This window comes from Columba livia, chromosome W, assembly GCF_036013475.1.
Source record: "Columba livia isolate bColLiv1 breed racing homer chromosome W, bColLiv1.pat.W.v2, whole genome shotgun sequence".
NCBI lineage: Eukaryota > Metazoa > Chordata > Aves > Columbiformes > Columbidae > Columba > Columba livia.
Genome location: NC_088641.1, coordinates 1,494,676 through 1,515,285, shown reverse-complemented (window position 1 = coordinate 1,515,285; position 20,610 = coordinate 1,494,676). Strand labels below are relative to the sequence as shown.

Genomic DNA, 20,610 nt, shown 5'->3' with positions numbered 1-20,610 from the left:
ATTATTAATTTCATTGACTGAAATCTCTACAAGGCAGATATTTTAATCATAGATTCACCCAACAACGACCAGAACCAACAATTAAAACAGTTATTGCGTGTTGCTTTGGGATGCTCTGGCGTTTAGATTTAATCCGCATTTCCCTCTTGAAATGTATATGTTGGTAGACGCTTTTCCTAAGGAAAACCCAACTTTTGGCTGTTTTCCGGCTGACTTGCCCTTCGCATCTTGACGTAAGCACTAAATGTCTTCATTAATTGCTTTATTAGGGTTTATTCCAGCCCTTTCAAAGGCATCGTAACGACGCGGCCACGGGCGCGGAGGCCGGCGTGTGAATAGTCGGGATGGTGCAATCTTCGCAGGGAGCACTTTCCCTGCCTATAAATCTAATTTGATGGCCGCTTTTCAGATTTATTACTGTTTGTCCCTCGCCGCTGCTGGCAGGATATTGGCCCGAGCCTCATGAATAATAGATGTGGTTTCCAGAGCGGGTTTTATCGGCTCAGCCCATGAAATAACCTGTCTGGAATTTGCAAATCCGTTGTCAAATGTATTAATAACTCCGGGAGGGGGACTCTTGGTGCGTATATGGGGACAGGAGCGTGAACGTGGAGTTTAAGCATTCCATACGTGTGGTCGTTGACGTGACAGACCAAGAGGTCAAGTGCCAAAGGTTTATTGGCCATAAACTGCGCTCAGATCCTGAGGCCAGATGGATGATGAGCCCAGAGAATCAATTAGACTCTTAAAGGCATTTGGATATCTTCAATTCTCCTTCTGTATTATTGAATATCCACGGCTTTGCTTGATTCCCTGGGCTTTGTCCTTTCTGGGGCCGGGAGCTGGACCTGATGATCCTGGTGGGTCTTTTCCAGCTCGGGACATTCTGTGATTAACAAAACATCGGATCTATTGGTAGATACGGGGGTTTAAGTCCTCCTGTTTAACCTCAAAAGACACAACCAACCGGAGAGTCCTTCTTGGCTTGGATCAGAATTCAACCCTTGGGAGCTGGATGCAAGGAGAAGAGAAGATACACGTTGGTTCAGCTGGACATGGCTGCGCTGGCTTGTCTAGACCGGGCTTAGCCAAGGTTGGACCAGATGATCCTTGGGGTCGCTTAAACCTGGGATTCTACGATTCCATGATGTGTGTGCGCGTGCTCGTCTACTCACAGCTTGTGGGGACCAAGAAGAACGTGGTGGCATCATCTTCCACCAGTTTACACACTGTTGGAAGGACTCCCTGAGCTCCTCTTGACCTGGAGGAATATTGGTGGCCGTTCTTCCATAATTTTTCTCTTAGCAGTTTTGCTGAGCTCTTTTTCATGGGTTCCAGATACAAAATCTCTCCTGACAATAATGATATTTGCTCGTTTCCTTGAATAGTTTCTTTGGATCATTTATTTCTACTTGTCTCATGCTGCTTCCACATCTTGAACTCGTTGAAGCTCTTGAGCGACGTGGGGGAATTTGGTGACTTTTTCTAACGTCTTCCCAGCAAGATATATTCTCCTTTTTTCTCATTTGTTCTGCCTTTTATTTTGCAAATGTGAGTGGTGATTATTCAAAACAGGAAAATAATGAGTAAAATATTTAGGTACAGCCTGCAGAACTTAATGTGGGCCATGTGTTAAGAATTCAAGTACAAATACGATGGGACTTGGTGACCTGAGAGGTCTTTCCAGCCTATACAATTGTGTCATTGTATGAAATAATAACAACTAGAAGGTGAAATTCATGGTCTTGTGTGATGCTTGAGAAGAATAAGAAACCTTTTCTTTCTCTCTTTTAATAGTGTAGTTACAATAAGATCCTTCCCAGTTGTTAGGCCATGAGTAATACCAGTTATCCATGGGATCAAGTCGCATCTTAAGGTTTACGTGCCGTTCAGCTTTTCCTACGTGTGTCCGTTATACCTTAGGGATGTAGATATTTTTAACGTGATTGTGCGGTTCAAACGTAAACCAAACTTTGAGCTTTCTTTATAATTACCAGAATACTCTAAGAAAATAGATGGGATGGAGTCGAATAGTTATTGGGGTTTGGTTCTTGTTCAGTGTCCCTGTGGGTTCTGGGCCTGGCGCCATCTCAGGCCTTTCCCGCCTTTGGAGCCCGAACCAAACTGCTGTGCTTTAGTCCTTTTCTGAAGCATTTTAATCATCTGTGAATTGTTCCTTTGATATTTAAAGCTTTCTGCAACAGTGACAGTGGTTCATTTGCGGCCTGTGCTCTGGAATCACTCAAAAAGAGGAGAAAAAAGGAGAACGGGTCCCTTCAGCCTCCCGTATGGGTGTTTTCCCTCGGTCCAAAAAGCAGCTCTGAGCAAAAAGGGCTTTTTGTTTCCTTTTGGCTGAAGCCGTGGAAGAAGCAACTCAAACAATGAGGAAAATCCATATATCTAGTCAGTCTTTTGTTCCTTTGATTGCTTTTGTTGTGGCGCTTCTTGAAGGCTTAGTAGCATCTTCTATTTTGACACGGAAACCGGGGCGATTGGGATATTATGCTAAACGGCCTCTCGAAATGCCAAATCCTTCGCTAAGCGCTTTGGCAAATGCCGGCGGCGCCGCGTTTTCCAGGGATCCCCGCTGGGGTCTCTGAAGCGGGAAGAACAGGGGAAAAAGGCGCCAAATAGCGTCTTCGGAGCCTGAATAAACGTCAATTCGCAGGGTTTCTGTTGTACATCCAAAGGCACTCGAGTGGTTAAATGGCCGTGGCTACTGAGAACCGTGGAGTTTTAATATCAGCCAAGGGAGAGGTTTTGAAAGCCCTTCTGGCTACAGAGCAGGTAATGTAGTTCTTACGGCGTTTGCTTTTGCGCTTGAATTATTTTGGGTGAAGGTGTTTTCTATAGAGGTGTCGTGAAGCTTTTAATGTGGCCTCAGTCTTGGGGGAAACCTGAATTGGGCCTTAGTTAAAAAACCACACCAAAAATACAATAAACTCAACCAGAAACACCCCCTTACAAACCCAAAACAACAGGCAACGACCTTAGTGAAATTCTACAAACGGAACTTTTCCGGAGTTAATGGATCTTCAAACCTTAAATTTTCTTAATCCTTCAAATCGTTGAATTAGCTCAAAGTGCGGATTTGAAATGTAAATATTAGCTTGTTTTTTGACTCTTTGCTATTAAATGTTTATAAATTCCGCCCTATTTGGTTCACGCTGTAGCTGATTGTTCCATAGGGTGCGTTGGCCGGAATCCCATACGCGTTATTTCTATTGATGTAACGATGAGGAAAATGGCGTCGTTGCAACTTCGGGGCTGCACGTCATTAAACTTTGATTAACTGATGATTGCTGACTAGAGTTTGATAAAACACTGAACCAATCAGGTCCCTTTAGTATCAAAATGCACTTTTGCACGTAAAAATTTTGGGAATATCGTGGCACATAAATTAGATATTAAAGTCCGACCCATGGATCTTTCAGAGATGGCGCCAACTTGTTTCCTTCTATATTTTGGGCAAATGGAAGAGAATGAAGGTGTAAAGGAAGGAATTAAAAGCTCAAACCGTACATGGGGTTTTCTTTACGTTAGTTGAGCGTGATTTTTAGTCTATACATCAAGGGATTCCCATGTGAGCTGCACTAAACTCAGTCAAGCTGCACCGTGTGGTTATAAATATTCAATTCTGGGTATTTCACTTTGTATTTCAACTGACAAATCTTTCACTGGTTCAAACCCCTCGTGGTTTCATAGGCCAATTTTTACGTGTGTTTCCGCACAATTTGCGTCCTTAGAGCACGAAGATGATGGACGCGTACCCAGGGATATATTAAATATTCTCCCCAAACCAGTTGCCCGTTACCAATGTTTTCTCTGCCTCTTCTCTAACTGGGATTAAAGGAAAAATTATACTGAGGGTTTTTACTAAAATAGAGAGACGAGGGTACCAGAAGAAATGCAGCTTTAGTTCTTCCATCAGGACCTTGTGTTGGTTTGGAGGATATTGGGATATTTTCCATTCTAATTAAAACCCAATCGCTTGGAGATTTCAGTTCTCCCGCAGTATTTTCTCCAGCCGAGCGCCGGTGAAGACAAACCCACCGATGTGGTTTATTCTGAGATATAGCATAAATACCACCCCGCCGGCCTTAAATCCTCCGTGTGCGACTGAATTTTCCGTGCTGTGTAGTGGAATTGAAGCTCAAACCAAACCAAATCTTGAACCTTTGCCTTTTGCCCTTAACAAAAAGCCATTTTTAGTGTGTATTCTCATTGAACCAGCTCCAGGATTCAAGCCTCACAGAATCAGCTGGGTTGGAGAAGACCTCAGAGAGTTGATTATACCTCTCAATTTTTCCCTCCGCTTCGGATTTAAACCTGGTCTGGCGCTCCTAATTCAGTCCTTGTTACACAAGTATGTTCCTTGTACATATCTGAATGGATTTTTTTAAATAGCAAGAGATTTTATGTTAATTGTTGATCATTATGGTCTCTTAGCAACAGCGTTTCCTCTCAAATGACCCTTGTTGTTTTGGAAGATTTTTGTCAGATTTGTATTCGTAAAACTATTCTGAAAACTCTTTTGGGTGTTAAAATTAATATTACAGAGCTAAGAAATATGGTAGTTCAGTTACCTTCAAGGAAGATGATATAGATGCGAATCTGACTTAAATCTGGAATCAATCTCTTCACTTTCTTTGACTTACCGGTACAGATGGGATCAGACTCCGCTATTACATCTGTTATGCTGATTGACTGTGCTTCTCAAATAAGAAAGGTCACTTTTTATTAAATAACTCCTTAATTTAAGAACTTACTTGCTCCCACTGCTGACTTTAGGTTCTCTTTGTAACGGCATTAAATTAATAATGTGTAGCGTAGGGTTGTATTAAACCTGGTGATGCTGGATGAGCTGCAAGATTTCTTGGTTTCTCAGTAGGTTGACTTGGTCCCACGTTCCAGTTTTATGCTGCAGCTTCGCTATTGAAATCAGAATATTGCCGTTGGATTAAAACCAATAAAATCAGATTAACGTGTAGCCGTGAATCTACTTACGGTGCCAACCCGAGGAGGAAAAATGTGGTTGAGGCGTTGACTCTTGATCAAGTTGTCCCAACTAAACCAAAACTTGAAATATGAAGGTATCAGCAAAATGAAAACTCTATTTTCTAGGACGTTGTAGATGAGGAAATGTGGAGTTAACGGTGAAGGAGAACGGGGTCTTGTGAGGAATTGATGGCCGCAAAATCCAAGTTATCCATTAAACAAAGGAGGTTGGGGTCATAATATACAACATTTTTGCGGTCATGCGAAAGCTGGTGAGGGCTTTTTATTAGATAACTACCTCATAAATCAGTCCAAATAGAACAACACTGGGATCTTGCACCTCTTCATGGCTTTTTTTCCCCGTGATCTATGGCATAAACCATTAGGTTAAGTGCTGGCGAAGTCGAGCCGCGCGGATCTTCATCACGCAAACGGCGAACAACCCAACGCGCTCGCCATGCGAAGATCCGGCCGTAAATCAGCGAGGCAGCGGCCACCGAGCAGCTGCTCTCTCAGCACTCGGCGCTAATTAATTTAATTAAATTGCGGCGCGGGGGCGGTTGGCGGGTAGGACGGTACCTGGGACTCTGCCACGCAACGCGGAAAACCATCAATATCTGTAGCGACGCGCTCGTCGGCGAGGGAAAATCCTATATAAAGATGCTGACGAATTGGGATATTTCCTTGCCGTTCTATGGTAATTTAACTAATTCTGGTGAGTGTGGTGGGATTTTCACCAAGCTGTTTTTTGATCTAGAGTCGAGACGGAGAAAGGAATTTGTTGACATGGCAGCAATTAAAATCCTCGCCTCCGAGAACACAAACGTAATGATATTAAGTTTAATTACATATAATTAATTCTACAGAATATGGAAATAGCGCTGAATTGTGCGGCGCCGGTGTCTGTACATTTTATTAATGTGTGGAGCAGATGTGCGTGAAAGAGTCTGGAAGTCATCCAGAAGTTGGCGATTCTTAATCCGAGAGTGGTTTATTCTAACATGATATAACATGTGTGGAGAGTGGATCGATGGAGAATGTACAGGTAGGGACAATAGAGCTCCACGTAATTATTTTAAGATTGTAATTAGCGTCAACTCGAATCCACATAAGAGCTGATCCCCTTTTTCTGTTGGCCAACACTTGGCGTTATGTTACTTTTGGATCCGTGTCTGAGCTATTTCATATGGCACATTAAATGTCTATATATGCAAAAGTGATACCTGGTGTTAGAAATCGAATATTCAACAATCTTGGTGTTTTGAAGATTATAATTTAGGAGACTTCAATGTTATTTTATTTGCCGCTTGTATCAAGTCAAAAGGAGCTGAGACTTTGCCCGAACGTAACCAAAGCTCCTTATAAATCTAATATATTGTCACTTAAATACACAGCAAAGTTGGTTTCCAAATTCAGCCCAATATATAATAGAAATCAGTGCCAGCGTTGGGTTAGTGGTTGGACTCAATGATCTTGAGGGGCTTTTCCAACCAAAATAACTCAATGACTCATTGCCCGCCAAAATTTGGAAGGAGCTCTAATTAATGGCAACACAATAGATTGAGTTAAAAATTAAACACTTAGATCTTTGTCATACGTCCTCTGGAGGAGGTGGGTTCATATACTTAATACACAATCGTAATTAATGTTCTCCCTAATTGGATGACGGCAGAGTCTTCGTCGCCAACGGTTTTGCTGAGATCAAAGCTGATCTTGTGTTTAACGAGACAAATTAGTTTCCTGAAGAATGGTAGTGTCAAACGCCCTGATAACATTTAGGCCTTGTCCTAAGATTAAATAATGAATAAGTCAACAATGTATTGTCGCTTGGGCAACGTATTTTTGGATATATGTTATTGCCATAAAGAAAATAACATTATTCCCCAATGTAGGTGCTCTGGGCTCACATCTTCAGTGCAAAAACATGTGTTCTGTTCATAGAAAATAATGGAAAAATGTGGGTTTAATCTTAGGGTAAATTTAGGCTGTGATCTTTTCATAGTGTTGTTTTTTCCTTTTGGTCAAAATAAGAGAGAACTTGGCGTAGGTTCCTTGGGATAAGATACATTGTTCCCATTAACAGAGTCAAAATGCGGTTGGACAACTGGTGGAGTTTTCATCTCATGTTGGACTTGATATCCAAATCTGGCTAAACATTAAACTATTGAGTTGAACTTCACTCTTGTCTGTCTACAAATCCTCCTCCTTTCCACTAATTTTTCAATATTATGGCTAATTTTGGCCAAATTTGGTGGAGGAGGAAATGTCCCGAGCACAATGTGCCACAGGTTTGGTAGGAAACTGGAATATTGGAGGGGACTCGGTGGGGAGAGGAGGAATCGATGAGGTGATGGGGTGGGAAAATGGGGTGTCATTGATCAGGAAATGAGGTTTCTGGTGTGTACAAAGCAATATGTTCCTATTGTAATGATGTCCAAGGTATTTCTCCTTAAATGATGCTTAAAAAAATACCCTTGAAAATGAAAAATGAACATCAACCCCCAAACCTCTTTATGGCTTTTATAGATGAATATAATAATATATCCCGAGTCTGTACAGCGTTCTATGGGCTGAAGTTGGGAAATAGCGATTTATTGCGCTTCTTCCTTCGTGCCTGTTGGTTCCTCATCAAGTATTGTTTAATTATTAGGATAAAAATGCTCACAAAGATGAAAGGAACGATCCGTCTGGTGTAACTCGTGTAGGAAGTGGTATCAGGATATTAGGATGTGAATCAAACGGGACACATTTTTATTGTCAAGCATTGCAAGAACACTCAATTTTGCTTTGGTTTCTGGTTACTTAAAGAACCAAATTGCTTTTCTCTACCATTTTTGCTTATATTCCTTCTGCCTCCTAAGGGCTGGTTGTTGATTGCTGGTAATTTCCTCCTCTAGTATCTCTATTTTTAAGCTGTTTGGCTTTTGAGTGGTACCGTCTTAGTTCAGACTTAGATCCCCATCTGAATCAGAAATGACCAAATTCAACTAACTGATGCAATGTCCTTATGCTCTGGGAGCTTTCATTAATTTACAGCATAAAGCAGACGATGATGATTATTTTTAGCATCCATTCTTGTATCTAATAACTTTGCTTAAATAGAATTTATTCCATTTGCCACAAGGAGCGGAGTAAACAAGTTGGAAGACGCTCAACCCAACCACGAGCGTCACCCGGAATGGTCTGAATTTGGGCTTTTCCCCCTAAAAACTGCCTCCCCATGAGTAAATATTGTATTTTTTATTAAATATAACATGCTTTAAATGGAAATTTTTAATATTGAATGTATTTCGGCTGCCGTTTTACACCTGACTTACATTTTCCATGCGTTACCTTTGTTAGGGTTTGTTACTCAAGTGCGGCGTCTGAGCAAATTAAGCACAAAATCGTTAAGTAAAAGCGCTAATTAAACTCAACTGGGCTTTTTTCTTTTTCTTACCAAATTTCTCCTTCTTAAAACTAATATCATGACTAAACGCTACCCAGAAGACGCAAAACTTGGGTTTAAAAGCCGTGGGGATGCGGCTCCAAATTGAGGATATATCTGCAAGTTTCGAGAGATATTTAGAGCTCTGTCTGTTTTTTTCATTATAATTTAAAATTCCTCTTCAAGAGATGATTTTGTTGGGTATCTACAGGCTCTAAAGCAGCTGTGGGTATGTGTATTTTATTAATATTATTAATATTTTTGGTTTATTTCGCTACGTTTGGTATTTAAAGAGGCTAAAAAGTGGGGAGAAAGGAAGGAGTGAACTTCAAGCTGATTTTTCCTTACCATATAAATCCAATATATATATTGTTTTGCTTTCCGTTTTGTTCCTTCGCGTGTGGAAAGTAAATATAACACAAAGGCAATAATTTCATATATTTGGCAGCGACTTCCAAAGTAAAACGGGAAGATTTAATGAACCTTTTCACTGGAAATCTACCTCTGTTGATTTTCTGCTTCTTCATCCCTTTCCTTCCTTTCTTGTTCAGCCAAATATTGCTCCAAGAAATCAAGTTGGATCCAAATGAAGCACTTGTTGAGATCCCAAGTATTTATTGTAGTATTTTCTGTATTTATATTGTATTATTTTCAAGGAGGAGAGCAGGGTTAATACAGAAGATTCTAGAAATAGAAGGGTGGAAATCTGGGTGATAATCACGCCTTTATTTTTCGATCTTACACGTTTATAAGGGGATGATTTAGCACATATTTGCGTTGATATCAAAGACAAGAATCCACCTGGTTCTCACCAAGCGTATCACAAATTAAATTGTTATAAATCAGGTTAGTTTGTCTGGTACTTGAAAGCTTTTCCCGCTCGTTTCCCTCCAGTTGAATATGCGAATCATGCGTCTCTGGAGTCTGACGTTCTGTCTAACTTAAGTCAGGCCTAGTAAAGCCGAGGCCCTTGGCAGCCCTTCTGCAGACTTACCCGTTTTGTGGGTGTCGATGGGATGCTCAGGATAAAGAGCCGAGCCAGCTCCAAGAAGATCCTTTGCCAAGTAGTGTCGCGTGTGGAAATCTCCCCCACCATCCCCGTAACCATTCGCTTTGATCTGTTAGACTTAAGCGGAGCTCTTAATTAGCCCCATCGTTAACCACAATTTCCATCCTCAGAACTCACACCTCTGCCCGTTCTCTTTTGCAGTGGTCCATGTAGATGTGAAGCGGGTTTAAAGCTTCTCTAACGAATGCTAAACGCATCAGTTGGTAGCGAGGGAGCCAATTACTCAGCGTGATTAAAAGCAAACAAATGACCTATAATTGCATTGCATAATTAACAATTCACTGCCTATTAATATAGTTTTATTATTGAGTTTATCAACACTTGATAAAAGCGTATAACCTGCGTTACTATTAGCCGCTATTACACAATATATATGAAGTTTTCAGCTCGGAATGGGCTTTAGTGTACAAGCCGATAGTCACTTTGCAGTGGGATGTAGTGGTTTTGAGCAGATAATGTCTCAGATAACGCGGCTCTTGCTTTTAATTCAGTGTCTGGTTATTCAGAGGAGCCACCAGTGAAATATCAAAGGCCAGACTCCGTTCTTTATGATCTATATCATGTTATTCTAAAGAAACCCCATATAAGCACTCAACTAGAGGGAAATCAGGAGTCGCACCTCTATTCCTTTATTCTTTCCTAATGAATTGGTGTAATTGGTAGAAATGGGCCATTTGGGAGTGAAAAACCCCTTTAGTACCTCACTGAAGGCACCAAATGCTGTTTGTCTACACAGGTATCAGGAATTGCAATCAAAGTGCTCGATCCTCACCTTTAGTTCTGCCCCCAGCGAGTGACGTTACGTGTTGTTCTAATAGCCTCAAGTTGTTGTATTTATATTTTTACCATTAAACATGCAAAACCAACATGTCAAATGGGATATTTAACGCGTGCACCTATAGCAAGCAGACCAAAGGGCTTTAATTTCATTAATTACCATGGTTAGTATCAACTGAAGCGCGCAAGAAGTTGCGGCTCTTGGCAGCTTCTCCTCAATGGAATATTCTCATTTTTGGTGATTTTAACCTAGAAAAACATGATTCCCGGTTACACCAGCTTTGTGGAAGCGGAGCGGCAGCAATTCCCAGCGAACCAAACCTGCGTATTGAATAAATGGGGATTATTTCAGCCGGAGAAAAGACAGGCAGGGTGACGGGCGCCCTGAGGGTTGTTGGTATTCAGGGCAGGGAGGGTGGTGGTTGTAGCTCCGGAATACAGTGAATTTCTAGAGGGTGTTTGGTGAATAAAGTGGGTATTGTGTCCTCGCCCGGCGCCTGCTACAATGGGGCCCTGTGCGATGAATTAGCATTTAAAAGAAGCTACTCCCGCTGGCAAAGGTTATGAAATGATGGCTGGGCTCTCCCCCCCATCCTTTCTACGCTTGCAGTTGTGTTTTTCGTGACTTTAGCGCTATCTCCGCCAACGTTTCCTTCTCTTAGTGCTTCTCCTATAGCTCAGGGCTTGGGTTTTGGTCCTTTTTAATTCCCCAAATTGAACCATTGCCCGGCGTGAATCAGGTGGACGCCTGGATGGCACCCAAGTGTTAAATACAACCTGCCTGCTTGGGGGGGTTTGGATGCGCCAACGTGCTTGTTCTGGAGCCAGGATTTGTCTGAGCAAGCAAACAGGATGCAGAAACCACTCAAAAAGCCTTAACGGCCACAAAAATACGGGTGGAAATTGTAGCATCCAGTAAAACAAGCAGGACGGGGTTGAGTTTGAGGAGAGGGGGAGACTGGATGTTGTTGGTCATCGGTACGTTTGGTTGTTACGTTCGTAAAGTCTAATTTATGACATTATAAATAGTCTGGTTTATAACATAATAAATAGTCTAGTTTATGATATTATAAAAAGACTAGCTAATTACATTATACAAATAAAAAGCCTTTCTAATCCGTGGTAGAGAAATCCTTTTGTATAGGGTCGGAGTGACACTTTGTGCACAATTCGACGTACCCACCTAAAGGGAAGATGAATCAAAGGCATGAGCGGAGATGTAGGAAACCCTGTATATTTGGGTTTGAAACATGTTGACAGTGTTTTGGACTGCGGGGCTTTATTTGCAGTGATTTGGCAGCTTGTGGTTTAACCTGGAGGACACAGACCATCCATCCCAATGCAGCTTCACCTCCCCGGCCTGCGCCTTTTGGCTTGAATCTTGGGCCAAAAGCCTTTGCAGGAGCAACATTTGGACCATGTTGTCTGAATTTTCTCTTGCTTGTGTGTGTTGGAGTGGTTTTACTGGGTGTTTTTGGTTTACAAACCTCGTCGTGTTTCTTATTTAAACAAGGAAAAATCACTTCCAAACCCACCAAACACAAGCTTGATGTTTGTTTTTCCCAGTTACCTCAAACAGAGAAATATGTCAGACATCCAACTACAATATAAATAGTGAGGTGGAGTGTGACCTGGCTGAAGGGAAGAAGCCAGAGAGTCGTGGTCAATGGGCAGAGTCCAGTTGAGGCCTGGATCTAGTGCAGTGCCTCAGGGGCAGTGCTGGGGCCGGGATTGTTCAAGATATTCATCAGTGATTTGGCCGAGGGAATAGAGTGACTGTCAGCAAGTTTGCTGGTGACACCAAGCTGGGAGGAGTGGTGACACGCCAGAGGCTGTGCTGCCATCAGAGACCTGGACAGGCTGGAGAGTTGGGCGGGAAAATGTAATGAAATAGAACAAGGGCAAGGGTAGAGTCTTGAATCTGGGCAGAACAACCCCAGGTTCAGTGTAAGTTGGGGAATGAGCTATTAGAGAGCAGCGTAGGGGAAAGGGACCTGGGGGTCTTGGGGACAGCAGGGTGACCATGAGCCAGCACTGGGCCCTTGTGGCCAGGAAGCCAATGGTACCTGGGGTGGGTTAGAAGGGGGTGGTCAGTAGGTCCGAGAGGTTCTCCTGCCCCTCTGCTCTGCCCTGGGGAGACCACACCTGGAATCTTGTGTCCAGTTGTGGCCCCTCAGTTCCAGCAGGACAGGGAACTGCTGGAGAGAGTCCAGCGCAGCCACCAAGATGCTGAAGGGAGTGGAGCATCTCCCGTGTGAGGAAAGGCTGAGGGAGCTGGGGCTCTGGAGCTGGACAAGAGGACACTGAGGGGGGACTCATTCATGTTTACAGATATCTAAAGGGGGAGTGTCAGGAGGATGGAGCCAGGCTCTTCTGGGTGACAACCAGTGACAGGTCAAGGGGCAATGGGTTCAAACTGGAACACAGGAGGTTCCACTGAAAGATGAGAAGCAACTTGTTGGGGTGAGGGTGGCAGAGCCTGGCCCAGGCTGCCCAGGGGGTTGTGGAGTCTCCTTCTGTGCAGACATTCCAACCCGCCTGGACACCTTCCTGTGTAACCTCATCTGGGTGTTCCTGCTCCATGGGGGGATTGCACTGCATGAGCTTGCCAGGGCCCTTCCAATCCCTGACGTTCTGTGAAATCTGAATCCAACCTTAGGGATGTAAATACTTTCAGTATATCTATCTTTTTATTTTTTAATCGCAAAAGTATTTGCGATGAAAAGGAATTGAGCTTCAGGGGTGGCCACGAGTAGGCCCGGCCTTGGCAAAGGGCCCTGGAGCTGCTGCCCCATCTGCACAAAATTATCCACCCGAGTGGTTTTTGTTCATCAACAGCCACGGGGCCGTATGGCAATGTTCACATCGGCAATGATTTCCAACGGATTCCTGTGTAGCGGCGGCTCCAGATTTGCAGTCGTAGCCATTTTTCAATTTGGAAACTCGTTGAAGTGAGTAATGCAGCGTCGGGCCGCTCCTTGCGGAGCTTGGCCAGCCCTTCAAAATAACTTCATTTATCGCGAGGAAACGCCGATGGGCCGTCGGTGCTTTGGATTTACTCGCTCCGCTTTTAGAATTGAGTGGAAATTACTCGTATTGCACAACATTTTAATAAGAGGGACTGGATTTTGTGCTCGAAGCTTTTGGAAGTCTCCACAGATCTATTGAACTGAGTTTTTCTCATGCAGAAAACGAGTTTAAAACTAAAAAATAATGAACGCTATGCCAGCTTTGGATCTTATTGGGACAAGGTCAGTTTAAGCTCTATTTGAAATAAAATGGGTTTCAAAAAGACGGACTAAATTTCCAAGTCATTTCAATTTGCAGTTGTGTCCATCTTTTTGAAACACCCCATAACACAATGGTATTTAATACTTAATCATTGCGTCTTTATGATTATATTCTGAGTATTGATCTGCCACAAAAGCCGACCCTCTAATTATTATGATTATGGGGAAAAGCTCATCATGTCACAAAGCAGATTTTATAACATAGGCGTGGATTCTTTATGGATGCGAATTAATTTATCATTATTATCCATCATCAAAATCCCACTGATCACTAAAACAGCCACTTTTAGTTGTTGGGAAACCCAAGTGGTGCCTGATGGAATAATGAAAAATAAGGGATATTTGGTTATGTTTAAATTCTAAGGTGCACAATTGGAAACAAATCCCTTGTCCTTGTGAGACTCCCAAAGGAAAGGTTCATTTTCTAGCTGGTAACTTTGTTCATATATACATATATAAATGTTTTTTGGAGACAGACACAGACTTAAACATGTCAACTGTGATTTATTATGAAACAAATGGAGTGGGTTATTTTTCCCGATGCATTAAGGGAGCGCGATGGAGCACTTTGCTACTCAGCCATTATCCCTTGCAACGTCCATCGCTGCCGGATGGTTTATGACTTAGATTACGCTCAGATTAGCCTGTTTCTTTATATATCTCTTAATTCTTCGGGGTTTTTGGGAAGCTGAAGTGATGCATTCAGGGCACGCAGCCCATTGGGTCTGCAGCGAAGCCCCCATTTGTTTCTTTAACATTCCCATACATTATGGCAGCCCCGCAGTTTGTTTCCGTAATGAAGCCCATTCCCTTGCTCCCGGGAGGCTTTTGCTAAACAGAAATGGGAGGATTTGAATTTGAAGGAGTGAAGGCGAAACCGTCTTTCTGTGGTTTGTAAATGCGGGTGGAGAGGACGCGGTAATTAAAGATATCGGGGACTCAACTTGAGCTTCATTGGCCTTACTTAGGGTGCCAGATCAGTCCGCGAGTGCAAACACATCAAATATAACCAACAAAACCCCATTTTGTGTGCGCATCATTAACATAAGGGCTATTTATTACTTTCTTTGTAACATTCCGAGTGGTTTTTGGTGTCGGATGCCCGGATTAAATCACGCCCGGCGATGGGTTTGTGTCTGTTATGTTGCGTCTCGATAAGCTCGGCCTCCCTTTTCACCAACCGATTTGTTCTTTTGACGTCTTCACTCTTGATCTTTTCAACCTCCGCTTTATTCTTTGCTTTTATTTCTCCTTTCCATGCATTTCCACGTCCTTGCCCTTTCCCTTAAGCACATGTATCTATTCTATTGGTTCACGTCTCATTTTGGGGCCTTTTCTGTTCCACTCAACTCTCCCCTTTTAGGCTTTTTCTGCTTGGCTTAGATTCAGTGCTGGCTTGATTTAATGTGTTCTTATGTTTCATTAATATCAAAAAATACATGAAATGTAATATAAGGAAAATACGGAAAGCTCCAACAATGCCGTGTGTCAGTCTGTAGGTAAAATGCTGGATCTGTGCTCTGTTTTTATGGAACTCCTATGTGACCAGTAGCAGGTGCAGGTTACTGGTTTTGTGAGGAAAAGGGAGGAAACCCAGAGAATAATCCTATTTTCTGTTAACGTAATTAAAACATTCTGGAAATTTTGAAGCAGAAGAATTACAGAGTCACAGAATGTCGGGGGTTGAAGGGCCCTGGCAAGCTCATGCAGTGCAATCCCCCCATGGAGCAGGAACACCCAGATGAGGTTACACAGGAAGGTGTCCAGGCGGGTTGGAATGTCTGCACAGAAGGAGACTCCACAACCCCCTGGGCAGCCTGGGCCAGGCTCTGCCACCCTCACCACGAACAAGTTCCTTCTCAGATTTAAGTGGAACCTCCTGTGTTCCAGTTTGCACCTATTGCCCCTTGTCCTGTCACTGGTTGTCACCCAGAAGAGCCTGGCTCCATCCTCCTGACACTCACCCTTTATATATCTGTAAACATGAGTCCCCCCTCAGTGTCCTCTTGTCCAGCTCCAGAGCCCCAGCTCCCTCAGCCTTTCCTCACACGGGAGATGCTCCACTCCCTTCAGCATCTTGGTGGCTGCGCTGGACTCTCTCCAGCAGTTCCCTGTCCTGCTGGAACTGAGGGGCCACAACTGGACACAAGATTCCAGGTGTGGTCTCCCCAGGGCAGAGCAGAGGGGCAGGAGAACCTCTCGGACCTACTGACCACCCCCTTCTAACCCACCCCAGGTACCATTGGCTTCCTGGCCACAAGGGCCCAGTGCTGGCTCATGGTCACCCTGCTGTCCCCAGGACCCCCAGGTCCCTTTCCCCTACGCTGCTCTCCAACAGGTCATTCCCCAACTTACACTGAACCTGGGGTTGTTCTGCCCAGATTCAAGACTCTCCACTTGCCCTTGTTCTATTTCATTCCATTTTCCCGCCCAACTCTCCAGCCTGTCCAGGTCTCTGATGGCAGCACAGCCTCTGGCGTGTCACCACTCCTCCCAGCTTGGTGTCACCAGCAAACTTGCTGACAGTCACTCTATTCCCTCGGCCAAATCACTGATGAATATCTTGAACAATCCCGGCCCCAGCACTGCCCCTGAGGCACTGCACTAGATCCAGGCCTCAACTGGACTCTGCCCATTGACCACGACTCTCTGGCTTCTTCCCTTCAGCCAGGTCACACTCCACCTCACTCCCCGCTCATCCAGACCGCACTCCCTCAGTTCAGCGCTGAGGATGCTGTGGGACACTGTGTCAGATGTCAGAGGGATGTTGTGTCCTGCTCTGAGCAAATATCCTTTGATAGTACTCATATTTTTCATGGAACCGAACACCCTTGTGCCTGATATATTCTGATTTTCCTGTTTCATTCCAAGGTAATTAGATCATCTGGATTTATTCCCATTAATTTGTGATTTAAAGCAATTAATAAGGTACAAGAAGCAGTGTAAACTCCAAGATTTGTTGATGGGGAGACTCGGTTTTGATCATTAAAACGGCTTGGCTCACATTTGACAATTAGAATCGCTCATAGGGATTTTAAGCCAGGCCTACCTAGGCCTGATGCCTTTTTAGAGCCCTCGGGGGTGGACGAAAGGAACCAATCTACTCCTCAAACTTGTCTTGTTCTGCCTGATAAAGGTTTAATTTCTTGGTTTTATGTGATTTCACACAGAAAAGTGGGTCAGAAATGATGGATGTGCTGTGTGGTCTCGGCTTAGGCCTGGATCAAGCCCTTTTTCTAATTGTTGCTCATCAAACCCAGCACAAGTTCTTTGGACTGATGCTTTGAACGCTTGTGGGATGAGCAGTGGGCTCCATTTTAATAATAAACCACCTAAACCCCCCATTTTTATCAAGGATTTTTATCAAACTGAAGCTTGAAAGTAAAAATCAGTCACTACGTGTTCTTAGCGATTCATGGAATATTGAGGCGTTAGAATGGGATTGTTGTTACAAGGACTTTTACTACCGCCCAGAATCCTGCGACAGCACCGTGGTGAGTTGGAACCTCATGATCAAGCCCTGATAAAACGTATATATTCATTTTTATATTAAAAAATTGAACGATGCTTCCATATACCACACCCTTGTGTGTAAATAAATGTTTATTAGTCTGGATATTAAGCCGTTTTACTCAGGGTCTTTGTACGTGTGTCCATAAATCCACTTCATCGTAACAGCCTTAGTTCGGCTCCATTGCTCCGCCGCCGAATTCCAGCGTGACCGGGGGGTATTCCTGCAATCACCCGTTTCCAACGGTCTGTGTGCCAAAAGTCTTATTTCTTAACGTTTATTTGAAATAAATAAAAAGAAGAAAGCCCCAGGGTGGCCTTATTGCGACTGTGACATCTCTTCCCTCTCCATAATGGAAGCAAGCGATGCAGAACACGAAGGACAAGAATATTATAGTGCAAAAAGCGGAGGATTCCAAGCGAGGGTCTGATTAAGAAGCACATGAAGCGATCATCTTTTAAATGTTAATTTTCGGAGCGCGATAACCTTGAAGTCGCGCGTCGGGGCGAGGAGCCCGTTGGTTTTGTGCCGATATCCCGGAGCGGGTCGTGGCGCGGGGTCGCTGGCGCAGCGAGGGCCCAAGGCCGGGGGCTTTACCGCGCTATTTTCTCCTTGATTTAGCTAAAGGACGTGTGATTATTGCCGAGGGCGCTCTCCTTGACCTCGGAGCTTCAGATCCGCCGGCGGTTGATGTGCTCGGAATCGCTGACACAGCAGCTTAGCGCCGGAGCTCGTTTAATCTTTACACCGCTCCTAGTTAAGCCTGAGATCTCATAAATCTGTCCTTGTGCTGCGCTCGAGGGAAAAGGAAACATTAAGTCGCCCCAGACCCATTGGGTTTGTGTGACTCTTAATTCCCTTTAAATCTGTTATAATTATTATTTATTTTTTAAATTTATGGCGCTGCACATAAAGGGCAATAAATATATTTATTGCAACAAATTTAACAGCGCTTTCCTCTCTTATTCTGAATTTTCAAGCCTGTGAGATGCAAAGAACATAGAAACAAGGGCTCAGATAACCAGGTGTCCTGAGGGAGCTTCAAGGATGTTGTAAGATACATAGGAATTATAACTAAGTATGAAACACTGTGGGCGTCCATTGGTTTTTGCAAACAGAAATCAAGGCTCAGCCTAAATGTGAACAACCCCAAATCACCGTTGCCTTTTTGTTGCCGTTCAATGTCTCGGAGCTCTAAGGGTTTGCAAGTAAATACTGATTAAAACTTAAAAGCGTGAGCAAAAATGCTGAATAAACAGAGGGAGTCGCTCCCACGAAAAGCAAAACTTGGAAATGTAGAACACGGGTGTTTTACGGCGAGTTTTACAAGAGCTTTTATTTCTCCTTGTGTATTTTTCTTCTTGCCTTCTGTTTCACTTGAGCTACTGCAATAAGGATGCAATTGGAGCTTTAGCAACCCTGGTTTAAAATGAGTCTCCCACCCCGCTTGTAAAAATGGGAAAACAGATTTGACAGTCGCGGCCGTTTACAAGACACCGAGTGTAACGCGGGATATTAAAGAACTTTGTCATTGTCTCACATCCCGACGTTTTTAAACACGATTAATCCCATAGAGGAGAAAAGGGATCGGGGGGAAATGCTTTAAAACTCTTAGGCCTGGAAGGAAATGCAGCGTTAGGAATTAAGTTGCATTTTTGCGATGTCTTTATAAGACTCAAGTTTGGTTTGGGGTGTGTTATACGTGAACATCCTGTTCTTAACGAGTATCCAATGAATACAGAAATCTTCAATTTTATCCCCCGAGAAGATTCCCCAATAATAAGAAACCATAATGAACATTTTTTGAGGCAAATTATGAAAAGGAATAATCTAGAAATTGGGCTTTGGGGCTTATTTAGTGGTCACTTGTCTTCTCCAGCAGCTGAAATTTCCTGCTTCAACGTTCTTATAGCGCTATTGTTGTGCTCTTTGGTTCTTAGGGACGTGGTTTAGCGGGGAACTTGGTTGGGTTAATGGTTGGACTCAATCTTCAAGGTCTGTCCAACCACAATGATTCTAGGATTAGAGTGATTTTGCTCTTCATAGCATAGCTCTGCTCTGAGTGCATCTTCCTCTGCCTTTCTGGTCTGGTTTACCTCCAAACTAAATGAGGTTAATTGGTGGAATTGGAAGAGCTTGGCCCATGTTCTTACCGCAGGTGGACACCTGGGGTCTTCAACACCTTCCTTGCCCCTTCTCTATACAAAGGACATGTAGAAAGTCTAGACTAAGTCTTTAAAATGTCTCTACAAAGGCTGCCCAGTGACATGGTAGAGTCTCCTTCTCTGGAGACGTCCAAAGCACGTCCTTGTGCAACCTCCTTTAGCTCAAGGGTTGGACCAGATGATGTCCAGAGGTCCCTTCCAACCCAACCAATCAGTGATTCCGTGACATGCTCATGGGGTATTTCTCTGTTCTTATTGGAGATTGGTGGCTGTACTGGTCGGTAGCGAGGAGAATGTTCTGGTGATGTAGAAGGTGATATTTTTGGTAGCTTAATTTCTTATCAAGTTTGCCAGCCCTATCTATGGTGCTTATATTGAATTTCTCAATCTAATAGAGTCTGTTTCTTCTTCCGCAGAGAAGTCCAACCAATATTTACTCCATGTTTCATGGTTTTGCCATTTCAGGTTCACAGCTCAAGACCTTCACGTCGTTGAGGTTCTTGGCGGAGCCTTCGGACGCCGTCACCGCGCGCGGGGGCAACGTCCTGCTGGCCTGCGCGGCCGAATCCGACCGAGGAGCCCCCGTCATCAAGTGGAAGAAAGACGCCGTCTTCTTAAACCTGGCGGTGGACGAGAGGAGGCAACAGTTGGCCAACGGCTCCCTCTTGATCGAGAACATCGTCCACTCCCGCCACCACAAACCCGACGAGGGTTTGTACCAGTGCGAAGCGTCTCTGGAAGGCGTCGGAGCCATCATTAGCCGGGCGGCCAAGATCACGGTAGCAGGTAGGCAGAAACGCTCCTCTATTTTTAATTTTTACAACTATTATTTGCTAGAAGCTGCTTTGTTAACACCCGCTCTTCAAAAGAAGCGAAGCTCAATATGACATTCCGACAGTTATTTCTTCTTGACAAGGTATTATTCTCGTTGAAATCCATCTAATCGCCTCTTTGTTGCCGCGTATTTATTGTCTTCGGAACACGAAATGGTTGACGTTGGGAATTAACTTTGCCGATGAATTGACGATCACACACACAAAAAAGCGCCAGACTTCTGTAGGGCTGGAATTTATGAATTTTTTTATGGTTTATGCACTTTTTTCATAAAGAAAAACACTTGATGTAGCTCCCTGGAACCGGCACCATCTTTGTATTTCATTTAAAGCGTTTTTGTGGGGATACGGCACGAGAAACACAAATTCCTTACCCGTCGTGTAGCGTCTTATTGAATTAATAAATGCCTTTGTATTAGACGTAGGTCTGAAGTTTTGAAGTGATATCTTTGATTCTGTGGAAGGATGTAGCGAGTCCTTAATAACCAAATTATTGGGGCCAAAAAGCAGTTGGAAAATCCTTCAAATAACAGGTATAAA

The 20,610-nt window shown here is 43.6% G+C and overlaps 1 protein-coding gene across 13 annotated transcripts in view; it reads left to right on the top strand.

Annotated features, from left to right (window-relative positions):
* LOC102097274 (netrin receptor DCC) overlaps positions 1–20,610 on the top strand; it is a 412,480-nt gene that overhangs the window by 195,352 nt on the left and 196,518 nt on the right. For all 13 annotated transcript variants that reach the window (XM_065044619.1, XM_065044617.1, XM_065044616.1 and 10 more), the window contains one exon: positions 19,703–20,023. In XM_065044619.1, coding sequence (XP_064900691.1) covers positions 19,703–20,023 — 321 coding nt within the window. The remainder of the gene's footprint in view (positions 1–19,702; positions 20,024–20,610) is intronic.